The sequence below is a fragment of the Salvelinus alpinus genome, chromosome 2 (assembly GCF_045679555.1).
Source record: "Salvelinus alpinus chromosome 2, SLU_Salpinus.1, whole genome shotgun sequence".
Classification (NCBI taxonomy): domain Eukaryota; kingdom Metazoa; phylum Chordata; class Actinopteri; order Salmoniformes; family Salmonidae; genus Salvelinus; species Salvelinus alpinus.
This window is the reverse complement of record NC_092087.1, coordinates 128,969,983-128,991,100: the sequence shown is the minus strand read 5'-3', so window position 1 is coordinate 128,991,100 and position 21,118 is coordinate 128,969,983. Positions and strand designations below refer to the sequence as shown.

The 21,118-nt window shown below is 44.4% G+C and overlaps 1 protein-coding gene across 2 annotated transcripts in view; it reads left to right on the top strand.

The window, feature by feature from the left end:
- LOC139568754 (sprouty-related, EVH1 domain-containing protein 2-like) overlaps positions 1-21,118 on the top strand; it is a 30,696-nt gene that overhangs the window by 3,465 nt on the left and 6,113 nt on the right. The window contains exons 2-4 of one of the 2 annotated variants that reach the window (XM_071390808.1): positions 14,573-14,750; positions 15,105-15,273; positions 15,515-15,579. In XM_071390808.1, coding sequence (XP_071246909.1) covers positions 14,573-14,750; positions 15,105-15,273; positions 15,515-15,579 — 412 coding nt within the window. Of the gene's footprint in view, positions 1-14,572; positions 14,751-15,104; positions 15,328-15,514; positions 15,580-21,118 lie in introns of both variants that reach the window. The other variant, XM_071390807.1, reaches the window with a different exon arrangement.

Sequence of the window (21,118 nt, the reverse complement as noted above, 5' to 3'; positions counted from 1 at the left end):
TCAACTCTTCCAAGTCAAGATAAGCTTTTGGTTTCATTCATTTATTTCCACTGTGGCCCACCAACTGCTTGCTATACACTACTGTGTGATTGTACACATGGTTTGTTGACTATAATGTTAATATGGTGACAGCGATGTAGGCTGTGTAGCGGTTAGCAGTTATGATATGAAGGTTTGGCTCTGAGGTTTTTTTTGTGCCTGGTCACAGGCATCTGTTCTGCTGTGCACTGAATTCCACAAGCGAAGGGAAAAGGTGCGAGGAGTAGCGTAGATAGAAGGGAATTAAGTGATGATTCTGTATGTGGCTGCTATGAAAGTGAACTGTGGGTGATTAGATCAGCTAGTTGCAGGCAAGCATGTGCAAAAGGCGGTATTGAATGTGTCACTTTGATTGCTCCCATTTGTCTCTCGACCGGTGCGCCTACGATATAAACGTTCATTTGCTAGGTTGTAGCAACCTCATGACGGGTATAGGGCGAATTCGATTATCATGTAGTAGCCAAAACCTATTGATGTTACACTGAGCTGGGTGAATGGAATATGACAGTCAGAATGACAGTCATCCATGCTGTAGGCCAGGGTGAATTACGAAAAAGTGGGACATTTTCTTGCATTTCTGTCTTCTGTAACCTCTTTTGATGTCTAGCCAACATGTTAGCCAAATAAATGATACGATACAATGGTCATCCCTAGTATTACATGGCACTCACCACCACTGGCCTACACGTTCTTTAAGGCATATGTTTCTGGGTGTGGAGTACACCTTGGAGGTTTGGCAATAAAGGTGATGTTGCTCATAGCTCTATGTTCCTTGGCCTGCGTGTAGAGATTTGGCAATAACCCATGACCTGAAGGAGTAGGCTATCTTTTCTTACAATGATTTATGGTACGCTCACACACACACACACCTATAGGTCAACACATGACTCAGATGGTAATGTAAAGGGAAATATTTACCCGAAGTGAAAGTGCTAAAAGAAGCAGGTTACTTCAATCCATAACCGTTGGCGTTGACATTTCTTAAGCAATTGAACATGATCGAATGGTGGGAATGTTGGAACAAAGTCGCCTTGGCAACGTTTCGTGTGTGCACAAAAGGATACGTGGGATGCTCATGTTCTCGAATGATATCACAGGTTTTAGTGCCCTCGAGCAACAGACCGAAGTAGTTACACAACAGTGTTCCTGCAAATTCCAGCTACGTACAGTACACAACTGTTAAAGACTGTTTTATTGGTCTAAGTGCAATAAAACTCAGCGGTACTATTCTAGACAATAATTCCCCCAATTGTGCATGTGCACGCCCCCCCCCCCCCCCCCCCTGTTTCCGGGAGGTTTGGTTGGCTATTGACGCCCCAGAACCAGCAAACTCTGAGCTGTCAATAATGCCACCGAGGGGAGAAAATGACATTGAGGAAAGGTCAACACAACTGTCCCCAGCTTCCCAGCCCCATTACTGCCCTGGATCGATTTCATATCAACTCTCCCCTTCCATGAGCTGGGCCGGCAGGGTTCAGATCAACAACGGCAGAGATGAAACTATTGGAGCCAAATTGTTGCTGTTGTCATTTTTTCCCCCTGCCGAAAGGTTGTTTGAACGTCAACAAAGAGATGCCTCATTGCCATAGGCTTATTGTCTATCACCAATGATACAAAGCTTGTCATCACATGAATAATACTGCACTTCATTCATGTGCTTTGCTTATAAGACTGTGTCTTTCATTCTAAGGTCTTGATCCTGACTTAAACTGTCCCAAACTTTGAGGGGCTCAAAGGTGGCCAACCTGTACACTACAAAAACCGTTGTGGCTTTTTTGCCTGGTGATTAGGAAGTCATTCGCTATGTTTGCCATTTGGGCTACAGGCCATGTGCCATGACTAATGGAAGATGGATTTCCTTTACTTCAGTTCAATAGTGGGATCGCACAGGTCCACATTCTGCCTCTGTCGACCTGCTCCCGTTTTTGGATATCTGTTGACGGGGGGAGTTCATGTGAAAGCACAGAGGGCCCTTTTCCCTTTCCCCCCGGTTTGGTTGACTTGGTTAAAGAGCATAGTCACTCTCTTTGTGATGGCGAGGGAACTCGTTCTCAATGTTTGACAGTGACCAAGTGAAAACACCATCTGCTCCATCTCTCCGCTGATAGGGGAACTGAGATCGGACCATTTTGTATGGGGGGTGATGTCATAAGCATGTTTGGAGTTTGCATTCGTTTCCTCCGGTGTCAGTGGACCACCTGAGGCAACAGTGTGCTCGAATGGCGGAACCTGTACGTCTAAAGCGAACTTTTGGCGCAAAGTTCGCTTTAGCAGCGTCAATGGCAAGGCCCCACGTGAACGGTTTGACATGACTAGTTTAGCAGATATTAGATTTGGGCAGGTAAAAGGCAGTTCAGTTTACTGTAGCAAAGAAGTAGTTCTATTCCTAGTTATTCCCATCCCAATGTACAGTACATTTGCCCCAATAGAGGTTTGAAAATACTGTCCCAAAAAAATCACACCCCAAAAAACTCCGAAGCTTCTTTTAGATGTGTAGTCTACAACTTTAAGACAATACCTTATCCAGTAGATGGACAATTTTCTCACTAACATACTCAGTCTTGATGCCCCATTGAGGACCAATCAACACTACCAACTGTCTTCTTTTCTAATAGATGATTGGATTTGATGTGATTGTGTGCGTGTTGTGTGTGTTTTGGGGGTTATAGGCAGATGAGGTAAGATTACGGAAGCCTTATCACATCCTTTTCTTATCAGCGAAAGGATGTAGAGGTTGGAACAATTAGAGATTCTTCTATATTTTTTTTTATCCCTGGTGTGTCAGTTTGTTTTATTTTATTTGTTTATTTTGGCAGTAGGTTTGACAATGTGGTCATGGAACGGCTGTTTAGTTAACAATTACATTTCTGTACGTAAATATCTTTCGGGACGCAAAATGAAAAGTGCTGTTGAACTACAGTACCAGTCACTAGTTTGGACACTTATTTGGACTATTTTCTACATTTATAGAATAATAGTGAAGACATCAAAACTGAAATAACACATATGGAATCATCTAGTAAAGAAGTATCTCCTTTCCTATAGTAATAGTAGTAGTGGTGTTGTGTGTCTGGAGTATATTAATAAAGTGTGTGGCTGCACTCAGTCTGTAGTGCAACCACTAGGCATGTGGTCTGTAGCCACAGATTACATGCCTCTCATTTTCTATCCAATTTCAGCTGCCAGCCATACTATGACATCTTCATTCTGAATTTAGTATACCTTCCATATCAAGGTCCCGTAAATACTAGAGCGTACTATACTAATTGGAGATGTCTAGGGAGAGGAATGTCGTATAGTGAAGGGGCGAAACTGTGGTGTAGATATTGGAGGGGGAGAAGAGTAGACGGGGAGTCACATGCATATGTATTTATATTAAGAAGAAGAAAGATGAACACTGAGTTTTATTATAGTTAAGAGTTCACCTACCTTATGCCCAATCCACATTTTTTTATACACATATATATATATATATATAGTCAGTCAGAAGTTTACATACACTTAGGTTGGAGTCATTAAAACTCGTTTTTCAACCACTCCACTAATTTCTTGTTAACAAACTATAGTTTTGGCAAGTCGGTTAGGACATCTACTTTGTGCATGACACAAGTCATTGTTTACAGACAGATTATTTCACTTCTAATTCACTGTATCACAATTCCAGTGGTCAGAAGTTTACATACACTAAGTTGACAGTGCCTTTAAACAGAATTTTCTGGAAAATTCCAGAAAATGAAGTCATGGCTTTAGAAGCTTCTGATAGGCTAATTGACATCATTTGAGTACCTGTGGATGTATTTCAAGGCCCACCTTCAAACTCAGTACCTCTTTGCTTGACATCATGGGAAAATCAAAAGAAATCATCCAAGGCCTCAGAAACAAATTTGTAGACCTCCACAAGTCTGGTTCATCCTTGGGAGCAATTTCCAAATGCCTGAAGGTACCATGTTCATCTGTACAAACAATAGTACGCAAGTATAAACTCCATGGGACCACGCAGCCGTCATACTGCTCAGGAAGGAGACGCGTTCTGTCTCCTAGAGATGAGCGTACTTTGATGCGAAAAGTGCAAATCAATCTCAGAACAACCGCAAAGGACCTTGTGAAGATGCTGGAGGAAACAGGTACAAAAGTATCTATATCCACAGCAAAACGAGTCCTATAACGACAACCTGAAAGGCCGCTCAGCAAGGAAGAAGCCACTGCTCCAGACTACAATTTGCAACTGCACATGGGGACAAAGATCGTACTTTTTGGAGAAATGTCCTCTGGTCTGATGAAACAAAATTAGAACTGTTTGGCCATAATGACCATCGTTATGTTTGGAGGAAAAAGGGGGAGGCTTGCAAGCCGAAGAACACCATCCCAACCGTGAAGCACGGGGGTGGCAGTATCATGTTGTGGGGGTGCTTTGCTGCAGGAGGGACTGGTGCACTTCACAAAATAGATGGCTTCATGATGAGTAAAATTATGTGGATATATCGAAGCAACATCTCAAGATATCAGTCAGGAAGTTAAAGTGGTCACAAATGGGTCTTCCAAATGGACACTGACCCCAAGCATACCTCCAAAGTTGTGGCAGAACTGAAAAAGCGTGTGCGAGCAAGGAGGATTACAAATCTGACTCAGTTACACCAGCTCTGTCAGGAGGAATGGGCCAAAATTCACCCAACTTATTGTGGGAAGCTTGTGGAAGGCTACCCAAAACGTTTGACCCAAGTTAAACAATTGAAAGGCAATGCTAACAAACACGAATTGAGTGTATGTAAACTTCTGACCCACTGGGAATGTGATGAAAGAAATAAAAGCTGAAATAAATCATTCTCTCTGCTATTATTCTGACATTTCACATTCTTAAAATAAAGTGGTAATCGTAACTGACCTAAAACAGGGAATTTTTACTAGGATTAAATGTCAGGAATTGTGAAAAACTGAGTTTAAATGTATTTAGCTAAGGTGTATGTTAACTTCTGACTTCAACTGTATATAGTACCAGCTAAAAGTTTGGACACACCTACTCATTCAAGGGTTTTTCTTTATTTTTTACAATTTTCTACATTGTAGAATAATAGTGACGACATCAAAACTAAATAACATACATGGAATCATGTAGTAGCCATCCACACTCTTGGCGTTCTCTCAACCAGCTTCACCTGCAATGTTCAACTCTGGGTCTTCCTTTCCTGTGGCGGTCCTCACGAGTCAGTTTCATCATAGCGCTTGATGATTTTTGCGACTGTACTTGAAGAAACTTTCAACGTTTTTGAAACATTTTCCAGATTGACTGACCTTCATGTCTTAAAGTAATGATGGACTGTCATTTCTCTTTGCTTATTTGAACAGTTCTTACCATATTATGGACTTTTCCATATTCGGTGAAAGACCATCTTGTGAATACACAACTGATTGGCTCTAACACATTAAAAATGAAATAAATGGCACAAATTATTTTAACAAGGCACACCTGTTAATTGAAATGCATTCCAGGTGACACTCTTGGCATTCTGTAATTGTTGTTATTGTGAAGTGGTCTAGGAGCAACAACAGCTCAGCCGCGAAGTGGTAAGCCACACAATCTCACAGACCGGGACCGCCGAGTGGTGAAGTGCGCAGCGCGTAAAAATCATCTGTCCTCAGTTGCAACACTCACTACCGAGTTCCAAACTGTCTCTCTGTAAGCAACGTCGGCACAATAACTATTCGGCATGAAATACCATACGCAATTCCAAGCGTCGGCTGGAGTGGTGTAAATCTTGCCAACATTGGAAACGTGTTCTCTGGAGTGATGAATCACGCTTCACCAACCAGCAGTCCGACGGACGAATCTGGGTTTGGCGGATTCCAGGAGAACGCCACCTGCTCCAATGCATAGTGCCAATTGTAAAGTTTGGTGGAGAAGGAGTAATGTTATGGGGCTGTTTTTCATGGTTCGGGCTAGGCCTTTTAGTTCCATGAAGGGAAATCTTAACACTACAGCATACAATGACATTTTAGACGATTCTGTGCTTCCAACTTTGTGGCAACAGTTTGGGGAATGCCTTTCAAGAAGAGTGGAGGCTGTTATAGCAGCAAAGGGGGGACCAACTCCATATTAATGCCCAGGATTTCGGAATGAGATGTATTTCAGGTGGGGCTAATGCCCCCCTCCCTGTACCGCCCCTGAATGAAATGAATGGGGGAGGGGCGTGAATAGACAGCCCGGCTAAGCGGAGGAGACGCAGTGCCTCCGAATAGTGCCAGACTAACGCATTTGGGGCACCTACACTCAGCCAAAAATAATACTTTTTTAGGGATTTTTTTGGGGGGGGGGCTAACTTCATGCATTTTAACACATTTTGTCATGTGGCAGAGAGAAATGTGCATTTAAATGCATATTTTCTGCAACTTTACACATTTTTCCATAGCATATGAACGCGTCATAAGCAATCTGGGGGGCCCCCGACCTCCAAGGGATGAATCAACCTGTTCTGAATATTGGGGGGCGGCATGTCTCCCCCAACCTCATATGGCAATTTCGCCTATGGAATGGAGAGTAAAGAGAATCAAATCAAATGTATTTATAAAGCCCTTCTTACATCAGCTGATATCTCAAAGTGCTGTACAGAAACCCTACCTAAAACCCCAAACAGCAAGCAATGCCGGTGTAGAAGCACGGTGGCTAGGAAGAACTCCCTAGAAAGGCCAAAACCTAAAAAGAAACCTAGAGAGGAACCAGGCTATGAGGAGTGGCCAGTCCTCTTCTGGCTGTGCCGGGTGGAGATTATAACAGAACATGGCCAAGATGTTCAAATGTTCATAAATGACCAGCATGGTCAAATAATAATAATCACAGTAGTTGTCGAGGGTGCAGCAAGTCAGCACCTCCGGAGTAAATGTCAGTTGGCTTTTAGTTGGTTTTTCATAGCCGATCATTAAGAGTATCTCTACCGCTCCTGCTGTAGGTCTGGGACAGTTAGCAGATCTGGGACAGGTAGCACGTCCGGCGAACAGGCCAGGGTTCCATAGCCGTCGGCAGAACAGTTGAAACTGGAGCAGCAGCACGGCCAGGTGGACTGGGGACAGCAAGGAGTCATCATGCCAGGTAGTCCTGGGGCATGGTCCTAGGGCTCAGGTCCTCAGAGAGAGAGAATTAGAGAGAGCATACTTAAATTCACACAGGACACCGGATAAGACAGGAGAAGTACTCCAGATATAACAAACTGACCCTAGCCCCCTGACACATAAACTACTGCAGCATAAATACTGGAGGCTGAGACTGGAGGGGTCAGGAGACACTGTGGCCCCATCCGATGATACCCCCGGACAGGGCCAAACGGGAAGGATATAACCCCACCCACTTTGCCAAAGCACAGCCCCCACACCACTAGAGGGATATCTTCAACCACCAACTTACCATCCTGAGACAAGGCCGAGTATAGCCCACAAAGATCTCCGCCACGGCACAACCCAAGGGGGGGGGGGAAACCCAAGAGAAGACCCCACCATTAGCATACAATAACTCCATTGGTTTCAGTTCTGGTGGGACTGGCCTATTTTGGGCTTGAATATGAATATGTAGGACTTAACCCTACTTGTTTGTTAGGTCGATTTTTGATTGGGATAAATGATTCTATTTCATGTACAGTTGTCTATGAACCTCTGACCCTGATGGACCCATTGCTGCGCTGCTTTGCTTTGTCTGGTTCATCAAGTAACAGAACAGCCTCTTCTCCACACCTCAAACTCAAGGAAAGTATCCCATGACGTTAACTTAGTTACCGGCCGGCAACTTGTACAAAATCCTCATCACTAGATATGCTTGGGCCGTTTATGATGGCCTGTGATAGAGAAACAAGAGCTTGGAGGGGAAACTGATGACCTGTCCTGGATGGGAGCTGCCAGAGAGGAAAAAGGATAGGGAGAGGAAAGAAAAAGGACTATCGATCACCTATGTTCCTCTATTCTGAGCCGTGGATGACATCACCCCAGGTCTTTCACACCTACCTGTGGGTTGGGTTTGTACATTGTAAACCTTTTAACCTCCTTTTATGATCCTGACAAAGTTAGGACACTGGGCAAACACTCCTGATAAGAAGTCCAGTCAGAGCTGAATAATATTCAACCCACAAATTCTTCTGACCTGCTTGCTAGCGAGAGCCATGGAATGTACATGTTCTTTGCTCTCTGCTTTATACAATGTGCACAAACCTTTACTGATTGGCAGGTTGTTTCAGTTGCTTCAAATTCCTTTCGTGCTCAGTGAGGATCCTGTGTGTGAGAATAAGCCCACCCCTCCTGTGTGTTTAGGTAGTGGTGGACTTCTTAGGCCATGTTCCCCCGTTTCTCCCCTCCTTGACGGATGAGGATGGAGTGTGCTGTGTGCCACTGCCGGCAAATGCGGAATGGCTGCCGGGCGATGACTCATGCTCAACACACACACACACACACACACTCTCCACTCTCTCGCTCCCTCTGTCTCTCGCACACACACACAAGCGCCATCTGCTTGTCAAGGAGACTGAATCATACGGTACGTGGGGAAGCACTTTTGAGGAAACAGCCTGGAAATTAGGCACGGCTGCTGCTGCTTCCACCATGGTCAGACTGGTGATTGGGATGTTGCGTCGTTTCGCACACGCCGACCGTCTACCGATGGAGACCATGAGGAATTTGTGACCGTGGCCGCGGGGTGTAGGAGAGATGTCCGATTATAAAAGGCAAGCCGTCCGGTTTTTGTATTTCTGCTGCTTCCCTGGTTTCTGCTAGCCATGTCTTTCTGTGTCTACTCTGCGGTGTTCTCCTCCTCGCTCATATTCTGCTGGGTGGCTGTTGCTGGAGGGGCTGCTGCTCGTGACTACTGCTTGGTTAGGATACGGTTTTGTTTTGGCTGTGGCAGAACAGGTCGGATGAGCGAAGCAATGCTGCCACCTTTTACAGGGGAGATTTAGTGTTTCCGTAACGCCGGGGGCTCTCTCTGGCTCGTGCTCTCAGGGCTTTAGATGTGTAATCATAGGTGAGTACATTCGCTGGCACTCTGCGAGATTGTTCTGAATCGTCCATGTGGGCTCCATGTTCATGGATCTCAGGGAGACGGATCGTCAGCCTTGTTTGCAAAGACGGGCTTCAGTCAGACATTTTTCTTCCTTTTACCCGGGTTATTGGTCAAAACTCAATGGATATTCATTGTGTTTGGAAGTGCTGCCAGGGTATCTGGGATAATCATATGGTGTGTGTGTGTGTGACAGAGAAAAGATGTGGGAGAGAGGGGTGACCTCTGCAGAGGGAGAGGAATTACTCCCCCTCTTTAGTATGTACTATTATGGCCGCTGCATTCCAGGGGTGTCAACAAAAGCCGAGCTTATCGTGCTCTGGTGGTGGGTGGGCTGTGGAGTCATCATCCCTCATATGATATCAAAACTGCCTGTCCCTCAGTATTTGACAAAGAATTTACCATGTCTAGTGACACATACACCCAATTCATAAGCACTGGTGTATTTGTCTGGGATGATATATATATATATAAGGGTTACAAATGGATTAATCAGCAGCAATCCATATATATGCATTTTCGCTTCTAGTTAGGTGTCCTTATTTCTCTGGTGTGCATTTCTCATGCTTCTTGGCATGGTAGGTACATGTCTGTGAGTTGGGCCTAGCTTGTCTGAGGGTGTATGTGTGGGAGTGTTAGTGGAGGTGTACCAGCACCCATGCTCTCTTCAAATGCCAGATGGACAGTTAGTTCACCATATTAAAACCCACGGGCACATAGACATCTTTCAACTGCTATGGACGTACAATTCCTGCCTAATATATCGTCAAATAGTTTGATCTGAGGTAGTGTGATGCACACAATTGTGCTGTACCCGTGGTATAGCAACGCTGATTCTTACAGGACTAGACTTGCCTCAGTATCCCTTTGAGAGGCCCTGATGACTAGAAAGACACATGTAAATGTGCATGAGGAGTAGTGTGAGGGTGAGATTAGGGAAGTGACAGGTTGAAGAACAATGGAGATTTAGACGGTCATTACCTTTTTGTAAATCTGCATTCTTCATATCTGGTTTCGGGGGCAGCTGCTTGAATAGCTGATATTTGGTACCCTTTTTCAGCAGCTTGACGATATCATTTGAAATACTATGGCATGGAAAGCCATACCACTGCTAATGGAAGTTCTTCTTAATAGCTGTGTTTTAATTGGTGCCGGTTTGTGTCTGTTCAAATATGGCAGAAGGTGAGGGGGTGATGCAGAGTACGTTCGCGGACTAATTTCACAGCGCAGATGTACGCGTGACTCATAATTCTCGGGGGGGGTTTTTGTTCACAAAAAGGGGTTTCGTCCTATGGCCGTATGCAAATATGTAGGTTTCATTTGTATCAGTAGTTTTGTTTTGTTGTGTTTGCACTGCAAAGCAGGTCCACGATTGTGACCTCGTCACCTCATGTTTCAGGGTGATAATCCACGGCCCCATGTTGCAAGGATCTGTACACAAGTCCTGGAAGCTAAAAATGTCCCAGTTATTCCATGTCCTGCATAGTCACCAGACATGTCACCCATTGAGCATGTTTGGGATGCTCTGGATCGACGCGTACGACAGCGTGTTCCAGTTCCCGCCAATATTCAGCAACTTCACACAGCCATTGAAGAGGAGCGGGACCACATTCCACAGGCCACAACAGCCTGATCAACTCTGTGCGAAGGAGATGTGTCGCGCTGCGTGAGGCAAATAGTGGTCACACCAAATACTAACTGGTTTTCTGATCCACACCCCTGCTTTTTTCTAAGGTACAGTATCTGTTGTCCAACAGATGCATATCTGTATTCCCAGTCATGTGAAATCCATAGATTAGGGCCTAATGAATTTATTTCAGTTGACTGATTTCTTTATATGAACTGCAACTCAGTAAATTCTTTGAAATTGTTGTATTTATATTTTTGTTCAAAAATATAAATGCAACATGCAACAATTGCAACGGTTTTAGTGAGTTACAGTTCATATAAGGAAATTAGTGAATTGAAATAAATAAATTAGGCCCTAATCTATGGATTTCACATTAATGGGCAGGGGCACAGCCATGGGAGGGCATAGGCCCACCCACTTGGGCACCAGGCCTGTCAGAATTAGTTTTTTCCCCACAAAGGGCTTTATTACAGACATAAATACTCCTCAGTTTCATCAGCTGTCCGGGTGGCTGGACACAAATGATCCCGCAGGGGAAGAAGCCGAGTGTGGAGGTCCTGGGCTGGCTTGGTTACACATGGTCTGTGGTTGTGAGGCCGGTTGGACGTACTGCCAAATTTTCTAAAACAACGTTGGCTTATGGTAGGGAAATTAATATTCAATTCTCTACCAGCTTTGGTGGACATTCCTGCCAATTGCACGCTCTCTCAGCTTGAGACATCTGTGGTATTGTTGTGTGACAAAACTGCACATTTTAGTGGTATTTTATTTCCCCCAGCACAAGGTCCACCTGTGTAATGATCATGCTGTTTAATCAACTTCATATGCCACACTTGTCAGGTGGATGGATTATCTTGGCAAAGGATAATGCTCACTAACAGGGATGTAAACCCATTTGTGCACAACATTTGAGAGAAATAAGCTTTTTGTGCGTAACAAACATTTCTAGCATCTTTTATTTCAGCTCATGAAACATGGGACCAACACTTTACATGTTGCGTTTATATTTTTTTTCAGTGTAGTATATTCAGTGTATAACACATCTCCAGGCTGCGTACGGGCTATTTGACCAAGAAGGAGAGTGATGGAGTGCTGCATCAGATGACCTGGCCTCCACAATCACCCGACCTCAACCCAATTGAGATGGTTTGGGATGAGTTGGACCGCAGAGTGAAGGAAAAGCATTTCTCATGAAGCTGGTTGAGAGAATACCAAGAGTGTGCAAAGCTGTCATCAAGGCAAAGGGTGGCTACTTTAAAGAATCTAAAATATATTTAGATTTGTATAACACTTTTTGGGGGGGTTACTGCATGATTCCATATGTGTTATTTCATATTTTTGATGTAGAAAATAGTCAAAATAAAGAAAAACCCTTGAATGTGTAGGTGTGTCCAAACCTTTGACTGGTACTGTGTGTATGTATGTATAGTTGAAGTCGGAAGTTTACATACACCTTAGCCAAATACATTTAAACTCAGTTTTTCACAATTCCTGACATTTAATCCTCTAAAAAAATTCCCTGTTTTAGGTCAGTTAGGATTACCACTTTATTTTAAGAATGTGAAATGTCAGAATAATAGTAGAGAGAATGATTTAAGCTTTTATTTCTTTCATCACATTCCCAGTGGGTCAGAAGTTTACATACACTCAATTAGTATTTGGTAGCATTGTCTTTAAATTGTTTAACTTCGGTCAAATGTTTTGGGTAGCCTTCCACAAGCTTCCCACTATAAGTTGGGTGAATTCTGACCCATTCCTCCCGGCAGAACTGGTGTAACTGAGTCAGGTTTGTAGTCCTCCTTGCTCGCACACGCTTTTTCAGTTCAGCCCACAAATTTTCTATAGGATTGAGGATTCAGGACTTTGTAATGGCCACTCCAATACCTTGACTTTGTTGTCCTTAAGTCATTTTGCCACAACTTTGGAAGTATGCTTGGGGTCATTGTCCATTTGGAAGAACCATTTGTGACCAAGCTTTAACTTCCTGACTGATGTCTTGAGATGTTGCTTCAATATATCCACATAATTTTACTCATCATGAAGCCATCTATTTTGTGAAGTGCACCAGTCCCTCCTGCAGCAAAGCACCCCCACAACATGATGCTGCCACCCCCATGCTTCACGGTTGGGATGGTGTTCTCCGGCTTGCAAGTCTCCCCCTTTTTCCTCCTAACATAATGGCCAAAGGGTTTCATCAGACCAGAGAACATTTCTCCAAAAAGTCCGATCTTTGTCCCCATGTGCAGTTGCACACCGTAGTCTGGCTTTTTTTATGGCGGTTTTGGAGCAGTGACTTCTTGCTGAGCGGCCTTTCCGGTTATGTCGATATAGGACTCGTTTTTTATTTATTTATTTATTTACCTTTGACTAGGCAAGTCAGTTAAGAACAAATTCTTATTTTCAATGACGGCCTAGTGGGTTAACTGCCTTGTTTAGGGGCAGAACAACATATTTTTACCTTGTCAGCTTGGGGATTCGATCTTGCAACCTTTCGGTTCCAAGTCCAATGCTCCAACCACTAGGCTACCTGCCGTTTTACTGTGGATATAGATACTTTTGTACCTGTTTCCTCCAGCATCTTCACAAGGTCCTTTGCTGCTGTTCTGGGATTGATTTGCACTTTTCGCACCAAAGTACATTCATCTCTAGGAGACAGAACGCGTCTCCTTCCTGAGCGGTATGACAGTTGCATGGTCCCATGGTGTTTATACTTGCGTACTATTGTTTGTACAGATGAATGTGGTACCTTCAGGCATTTGGAAATTGCTCCCAAGGATGAACCAGACTTGTGGAAGTCTACCATTTTCTTTCTAAGGTCTTGGCTGATTTCTTTTGATTTTCCCATGATGTCAAGTAGAGAGGCACTGAGTTTGAAGGTAGGCCTTGAAATACATCCACAGGTACACCTCCAATTGACTCAAATGATGTCAATTAGCCCATCAGAAGCTTCTAAAGCCATGACATAATTTTCTGGAATTTTCCAAGCTGTTTAAAAAGGCACAGTCAACTTAGTGTATGTAAACTTCTGGCCATCTGGAATTGTGATACAGTGAATTAGAAGTGAAATAATCTGTCTGTAAACAATGACGTGTGTCATGTACAAAGTAGATGTCCTAACCGACTTGCCAAAACTATAGTTTGTTAACAAGAAATTAGTGGAGTGGTTGAAAAACAAGTTTTAATGACTCCAACCTAAGTGTATGTAAACTTACAACTTCAACTGTGTGTGTGTACACACACTACTGTTCAAAAGTTTGGGGTCACTTAGAAATGTCCTTGTTTTGAAAGAAAAGCAACGGAAAAAAGTGGCCAGTAAAATAACATCAAATTGATCAGAAATACAGTGTCAACATTGTTAATGTTGTAAATGACTAGCTGGAAAAGGCAGATTATTTTTTAATGGAATATCTACAATATCTACAGGCCAGTTTTATTGCTTCTTTAATCAGAACAACAGTTTTCAGCTGTGCTAACATAATTGCAAAAGGTTTTTCAAATGATCAATTAGCCTTTTTAAAATGATAAACTTGGATTAGCTAACACAGCGTGCCACTGGAACACAGGAGTGATGGTTGCTGATAATGGGCCTCCGTACGCCTATGTAGATAGTCCATAAAAAAATCAGCCGTTTCCAGCTACAATAGTCATTTACAACATTAACAATGTCTACACTGTATTTCAGATCAATTTGATGTTATTTTACTGGCCACTTTTTTTCGTTGCTTTTCTTTCATAAACAAGGACATTTCTAAGTGACCCCAAACTTTTGAACGGTTGCGTGTGTATGTGTGAGCACCTGCTCTACAATTCCACTGTCCCTCTTTCCCATGCTTAACTGACCGACCCCAAACTTTCTCCCTCTCGCAACCATACAGCGACAGCTACATTGTGCGCGTCAAAGCGGTGGTCATGACCCGGGACGACTCGAGTGGCGGCTGGCTGGCCCAGGACGGTGGGTGCCTCAGCCGTGTGGGCGTGTGCAAGGTGCTGTCGGCCGAGCTGCTGGACCGAAGCAGCTTCCTCATCCACGGCGAGCGCCTCAAAGACAAACAGGTGAAGACCCAGCTAGCACTCAGACCCAAATCCTGAATTGTTACAGTAACAATTAGCTCACTAGCTTCCGAAGTAAAAGAAGTGCCGTTGGTAACGTGGGATCGAATCCCGTCCAGGGCAGACGAGGGCCGATTCTGTCGCACACATTTAGAATGCATTCACAAATCCTTAATTGTCACCAATTAACGTTTTTCGGGAACGTTCATGTCACCCAAATGTGTTTGTCAGATATCGGTCCTCAGCTTTTTTTCTCTGTTGCTCTTTCTGTTCCTTTTATAGATAATTCAGGTAGATCATACTTTGTTCGGAGCATGGTTTGGTTTATAGTCCATTCAAACGTGTGCCTCCTCCCAGGTGATTCTGGAATGCTTCCTGAAGAAGGATCTGGTGTACACCAAGGCCACGCCCACATTTCACCACTGGAAAGTGGACAACAAGAAGTGTGGTTTGACGTTCCAGAGCCCGGCCGACGCACGCGCCTTCGACCGTGGGGTCAGGAAAGCCATGGAGGACCTGACGGAAGGTACGGGAGGGGAAGGCGAAGACTATGAGGGCTGTATCTCAATGCTCTTGAACGGTATACGTCCTTTTATAGCCACTGATAGGTGGATTGGTAACCACCGTGTTGGTTTAACTTATCAAATGCGTTCAGATCATCATAGTAAGAAAAGGAAGATGTTTGATGCTATACGGGGATGTGGAAGTCCAGCTGAAGCTTTGCAGGTTACTCACTCTTGGCTCGTTCTGCCATCTTTGTTTTCCAGGATCTACCACCTCCTCTTCGACCATCCAGAACGAGGCCGAGTTGGGCGACGATGATGTTTTCACTGTGAGTTCCTCTCTTGTAGTTTTAAACACCAGCACGTTCAGGGACATTATGAACACTTGAGAGAATCCAAGTTTGTCTTTTTTTGGTTAGGGTCAGGATTTTAGTCCCACCCAAAACTCAACGGAGACTAGATGGTATGTTTCCCATCTATGGTCATGGCTGTCCACTTGCATGTTGGACTCCGTATTGTTTCCGTCTGCAAGATCACCCCTAGTCTGTGCTTGGTCAGACTTCTCTCTCGCCTTCACTTATAGTCTTTTTTCTTTTTTGAAGTACGTGTGAAGATTTCCCCCAAAAGCGGGGAAGGCAGTTATTTTTGTTTGGCCCATTTCGGGAAGAGATGGCCCTTTGTTTTTAAGCAGGAGATGGCTAGTGTGATAGTAACAGGCGGCTGGTGGGGGGGGGGGTAGGTGTCCTGTAGTGTTTTGACCAGACTCCTCTGCCGCTTGACATTTTGGTTTGTCGCCGTCACAGGAGATGAGGTGCAGCAGGCGGGGGTCGCGAGGTCTCTTCCTGCCCCCCACCCCCCCTCCTCTAAAACTGTCATTAGCAGCTGCTTCCTAGCAAACTGCCTCTGTGATTTAACACCATGGGAGGGGAGGGGGGAAGAAGGGGAGGACTGAGAGAAGGGAACGCCTTGTGTTCCTCTCTCTCTCTCTCTCTCTCTCTCTCTCTCTCTCTCTCTCCCTCTCTCTCTCTCTCTCTCTCTCTCTCTCTCTCTCTCTCTCTCTCTCTCTCTCTCTCTCTCTCTCTCTCTCTCTCTCTCTCTCTCTCTCTCTCTCTCTCTCTCTCTCTCTCTCTCTCTCTCTCTCTCACTCACTCATATGTTGAACAGTCTGGAGAGAGCTGGGGGTTTTTGGCCAGCCCTCTTGGAAGAGGGAGTTACTGTGCATGTGTGCACACTGATGCTTCCTTCAGCTGTGTTTTGACTTGCCTCCGTTGTGGATTTCTGCAGATGGATGTTTTTGTTAGCCAGCAATTGTGCACCGAAGCAAACATCTAAATAACTTCGTTGCGAATGCTCGAGATGATTAAACATGCTAATTTACTCGAGTGCAGAAGCTGTGAAACGGCATGTGGCTAGCATAGTTCAGGTTCCCAAGCTACCAGCTTTGACACATTAGACAAGATGGGCCACTTCCATCTATTTAAGATCTCTTTAAGGGCTCCCGAGTGGCGCAGTGGTCTAAGGCACTGCATATCAGTGCTAGAGGCGTCACCTACAGACCCTGGTTCGATTCCAGGCTGTATCACAACCGACTGTGATTGGGAGTCCCAGGGTGGCGCACAATTGGACCATCATCGTTAGGGTTTGTCCGGGGTAGGCCGTCGTTGTAAATAACAATTTGTTCTTAACGGACTTGTCTATAAAAAAGATTGTTGGAATACCCGCCCGTATGTCCATTACGCGCAAGACGCGTGGTGGCCGTAGAAATAATTTCAGTGACCTATTTCAAAAACAACTTGTGTATCTCTAACACTTTGATATCAGTGAGATGGGCACATAAAGTACTTACAGAATCTAATAACACAGTGCGTTCAGAAAGTATTCAGACCCCTTGAGTTTTTCCACATTTTGTTACGTTACAGCCTTATTCTAAAATGGATTAAAATGTTTTTTTCCCCCTTATCAATCTACACACAATACCCCATAATGACAAAGCAAAAACTGGTTTTTAGACACTTTTGCTAATTTATTAAAAATAAAAAAACTGATAATTTACATAAGTAATTCAGTCCTTTTACTCAGTACTTTGTTGAAGCACCTTTTGGCAGCAATTACAGCCTTGAGTCTTGGGTATGACGCTACAAGCATGGCACACCTGTATTTGGGGAGTTTGTCCCATTCTTCTCTGCAGATCCTCTCAAGCTCTGTCAGGTTGGATGGGAAGCGTCTCTGCACAGCTATTTTCAGGTCTCTCCAGAGATGTTCGATCGGGTTCAAGTCCAGGCTCTGGCTGGGCCACTCAAGGACATTCGGAGACTTGTCCCGAAGCCACTCCTGCGTTGTCTTGCTTTGTCATTATGGGTTATTGTAGATTGATGAGGGGAGAAAAAGTAATTGAATCAATTTTAGAATAAGGCTGTAGCGTAACAAAATGTAGAAAAAGTGAAGGGGTCTGAATACTTTCCGAATGCACTGTAGATAAATGCACAAAACAGTTTTCCCCGTGCATTGTGTTCTTAAAAATAGATTTTTGTTTCCATACAAGTACTCGAAAATAAATCATGCGAATACTCGAACAGTCAAAACATTTCAAATACCCATCCCTACCCAGAGCTAGCTAGAATCTGGCCACCTCTGATAGTTCATCAGATCATTGCCCTGAATGCCAGTTCCGTTCCTGGCATGGATAACATGAAAACCTCACACAAGGCATCAGTAGCATCAGTCCAGTAAGGCATACATTTCTGCACAGCTATAACTGCAGTGTGTGTTGCTGTTATATCACAGGGTTTTGAATAGGCCTAATTTCCAGGGAGGAGAGAGCGAGGGAGATTGTACATGAGTCATAGTGTTGCATCTGCAGTGGAGGCCTCTGCCTGGCAGCCTCCATCCCAACCGCTGCTGCTGCCTGACCCACTGTAATGTACCCAACCTACACACAGTTAGCTATCCTAGCAGACATGCTAACCCTTTACTACCACTGTACTCTGACTACACACTGTTAGCTAGCCTAGCGGACATGCTAATATGTTACTTATTTATCAAGCAGACACACTAACACTTAAAGGGACACTGACATTTTGAGATTTAGGTTTTTCTACTTACCCAAAGTCGCTGCGTGCAGTTTGGAGATGATTGACGTAAGCATATCGCTAGTTTAGGGCAAAGTCGAAGGTGCATAAAGATGTCGGAATTCAGATATGACGTCATGGTTTTAACACTGTCCACGGAGCTTTTAAACTACGGTGCGCAACATGGTTCAATGTGTCAATATATCAGCACGGAACTTTTTCAAGTTTTTGATATTGCCAGTGTCTTGGAGCTTAAATTGGGATCATGTATACTGTGCTTATGACGATACAAAAAAAGAGTAGGCCTAACACAGAGCAAACTTGGTAAACAAGGCATTTGTGGTAAGTGCATGGATCTTTTATACACCTTCGCCATTCCTGGAAGTGTCCCATTACAGTAGCCAGCTCCTCTCAAAAGCATGGAAATAGACTTTAGAACTGAACCAAAGCTGGGTGGTTGGTCATTTAGTCTTACAAAAAGCTGTAAACAATATTTTATACATTTGGTTATTTTACTGATAATCATAAGAAACGTGATTCTATCCACTTCTCTGTCCCGTTGTCACATAGAGATGTATAGATATCAGAACATTGTATGATTACCATTGTGGTGTCTGTGAGCGCCATTGAGACCGATACAACTTTGCGATCGCTATAGATCTTTGTGACAACGGGAAAGAGAACGACGTGGATAGAAGATCAGTCAAAGGAACACATTTACTATGTTTAGCTTTGTAAGACTATACGTGTTGGAGCAGTTGGAAGATCTATTTCCCTGCTTTAGAAAAATGACCTAAATCTAGAAATCTCGCAGTGTCCCTTTACGCTAGCAGACATGCTAACACATAACTAAACATGATGCTGACAAGACTACCAAGCTCAAGAGAAAAGCCGCTACTAAAGAACACAACTAAGAAATGGTTAAGTACTACACTACTACTAAAATAAACTGAGATGGGCCTTCACTACTACACAACTTTATCCACTCAACATTAATAATAGCAGCCTGATGATACTGGGCTAATGAATCCGTCCATTGTAACTCATTTGCTTTCCTCTTGTCTGGTGTACCTAACCTTTGTGCTAAATCTGATAGTGATGGGAAGTCCAGGTCCTTACACTCGCTTCCCCTCTTTCTCTTCCTTTTTTGCCTCCTTCTCCCTTCCGATGGCATCAAAGCGGAAAAGGGCCTAGCGTGTCGTTTCCACAGGATGTCCAGTCGGAGGGAAGAGGGCCCGTCAGTAATCCGTCACTGCCTCCCTGTTTACATAGCTGGCCCTACTTAGAAAAAGCAGGTCCGCGCAAGGGAACGCTTCAATCCGCCTCGGTTGCAGGCCCCCCCCCCCCCCCCCCTGTTTATTTTATTTTATCTTGGAATCTAGCCTCATTCCCCTGTGGCCCAGAGAGCTAGCCTGAAGGAGGGGGAAGGTCACATTGTATTAGATAGGATCTGTCTTTTTTGAAAAGCCTGAGGGAACTGAAGTCCGGGCACAGATGGAGGAGAGAGGACAATGACAAATGACCTTTACCCCCCCCCCCCAGGCGCTAGAACAATATTAGTCAAGAGTAAATAAGACACTCCCTGGGATGATGCAATACTTCCTCCTCTTTTTGGAAGGTCTGGTGTGACTGGTGAGATTTGGACAGACTGTTGGAATGTCTCCCTTTGGGGCTTGTGGGGGGATGTTTAACAAGGGTGCAGGAGGCTCAAACGCCTCACACTGTGTGTGTGTGTGTGTGTGTAGTCCTACCCTTTTGGACATCAGGGTCTTTTTGAATGGGCTGCTGGTGAGTAGACTGTCCACTCTGTAGTGTCGATGAGGCCGAGGGTAGTTTTAGAATCGCCAGCTGCCGCGAGTTCCATTCCTGTGTCTGGTCTGGAGGCTAAATTGATAATTAGCTCAGCCACAAATACACCCCTCCCCAACCACAAAAATCATTCCAAGCACAGGAACACACATGCACACACACTTACAAATATATCCCTTACATATGCGCACACACACAAACACACTCACAATTAGACCCTGTCGCACACATCCCCCAACCGGCCCCACAGTAATCACACTTAGCACAACACACAGCTCCTACCATTTGGCTTTTCCTGTGCTCTAGGGCACAGTGGCTAGAAGCTGGCTTGTGCGTTTGTTACTCTGTAATTACATCAAAGGGCTCCTGCCCCCCACCAGATGCAGCCCCTTGCCTTAATCTCCAGTCTTTATTCACCTCCATTCACGCCCAAACCAAGAGATGATGAAAATCTTCAAACAAGGCAGAGGTATGCCTTTGAAATCAGACGCTGCGCCACACACCTCTCACATCCCCCCCCCCCCCAAGCAACACGCCTGGTGGACTTCCGTGGCTTTTGTGATGAACATGGGCAATTTAGCCCTTTTACATTCCAAAGGTCTTGCGCTATTAGTGCTCTAGAGCATTTCTTTCTCCCTCTATTATTTTTTTCCCCTCGAGAAAGCCCCGCTGTCGGAGTAAATATCTGAACAGGGTCTGTGTTTGTAATCATCTCCATCAGACGGGCCCCGGTTCGCCTCCTAAAGAACTTTTCTCAACCTTAACCAAGCTCTTGGCATCGCCCGAGGAAGGGATACCACTTTTTAGCTTTGGCCGGGCTCGCCGAAGCCCTCTATAAGCAAGAGAGTCTGTCTGTCCTATAAACCTGGGATTAAGAAACCAGAAACCGTCCAAAGTGAATGAGAGTGGACGAGAGAGGTGGCGCTCTCATTTTGAGATCATATGCCGTGGCCTGATTACCTCTCGGATTCCCTCTCGTCTGATTACCGCA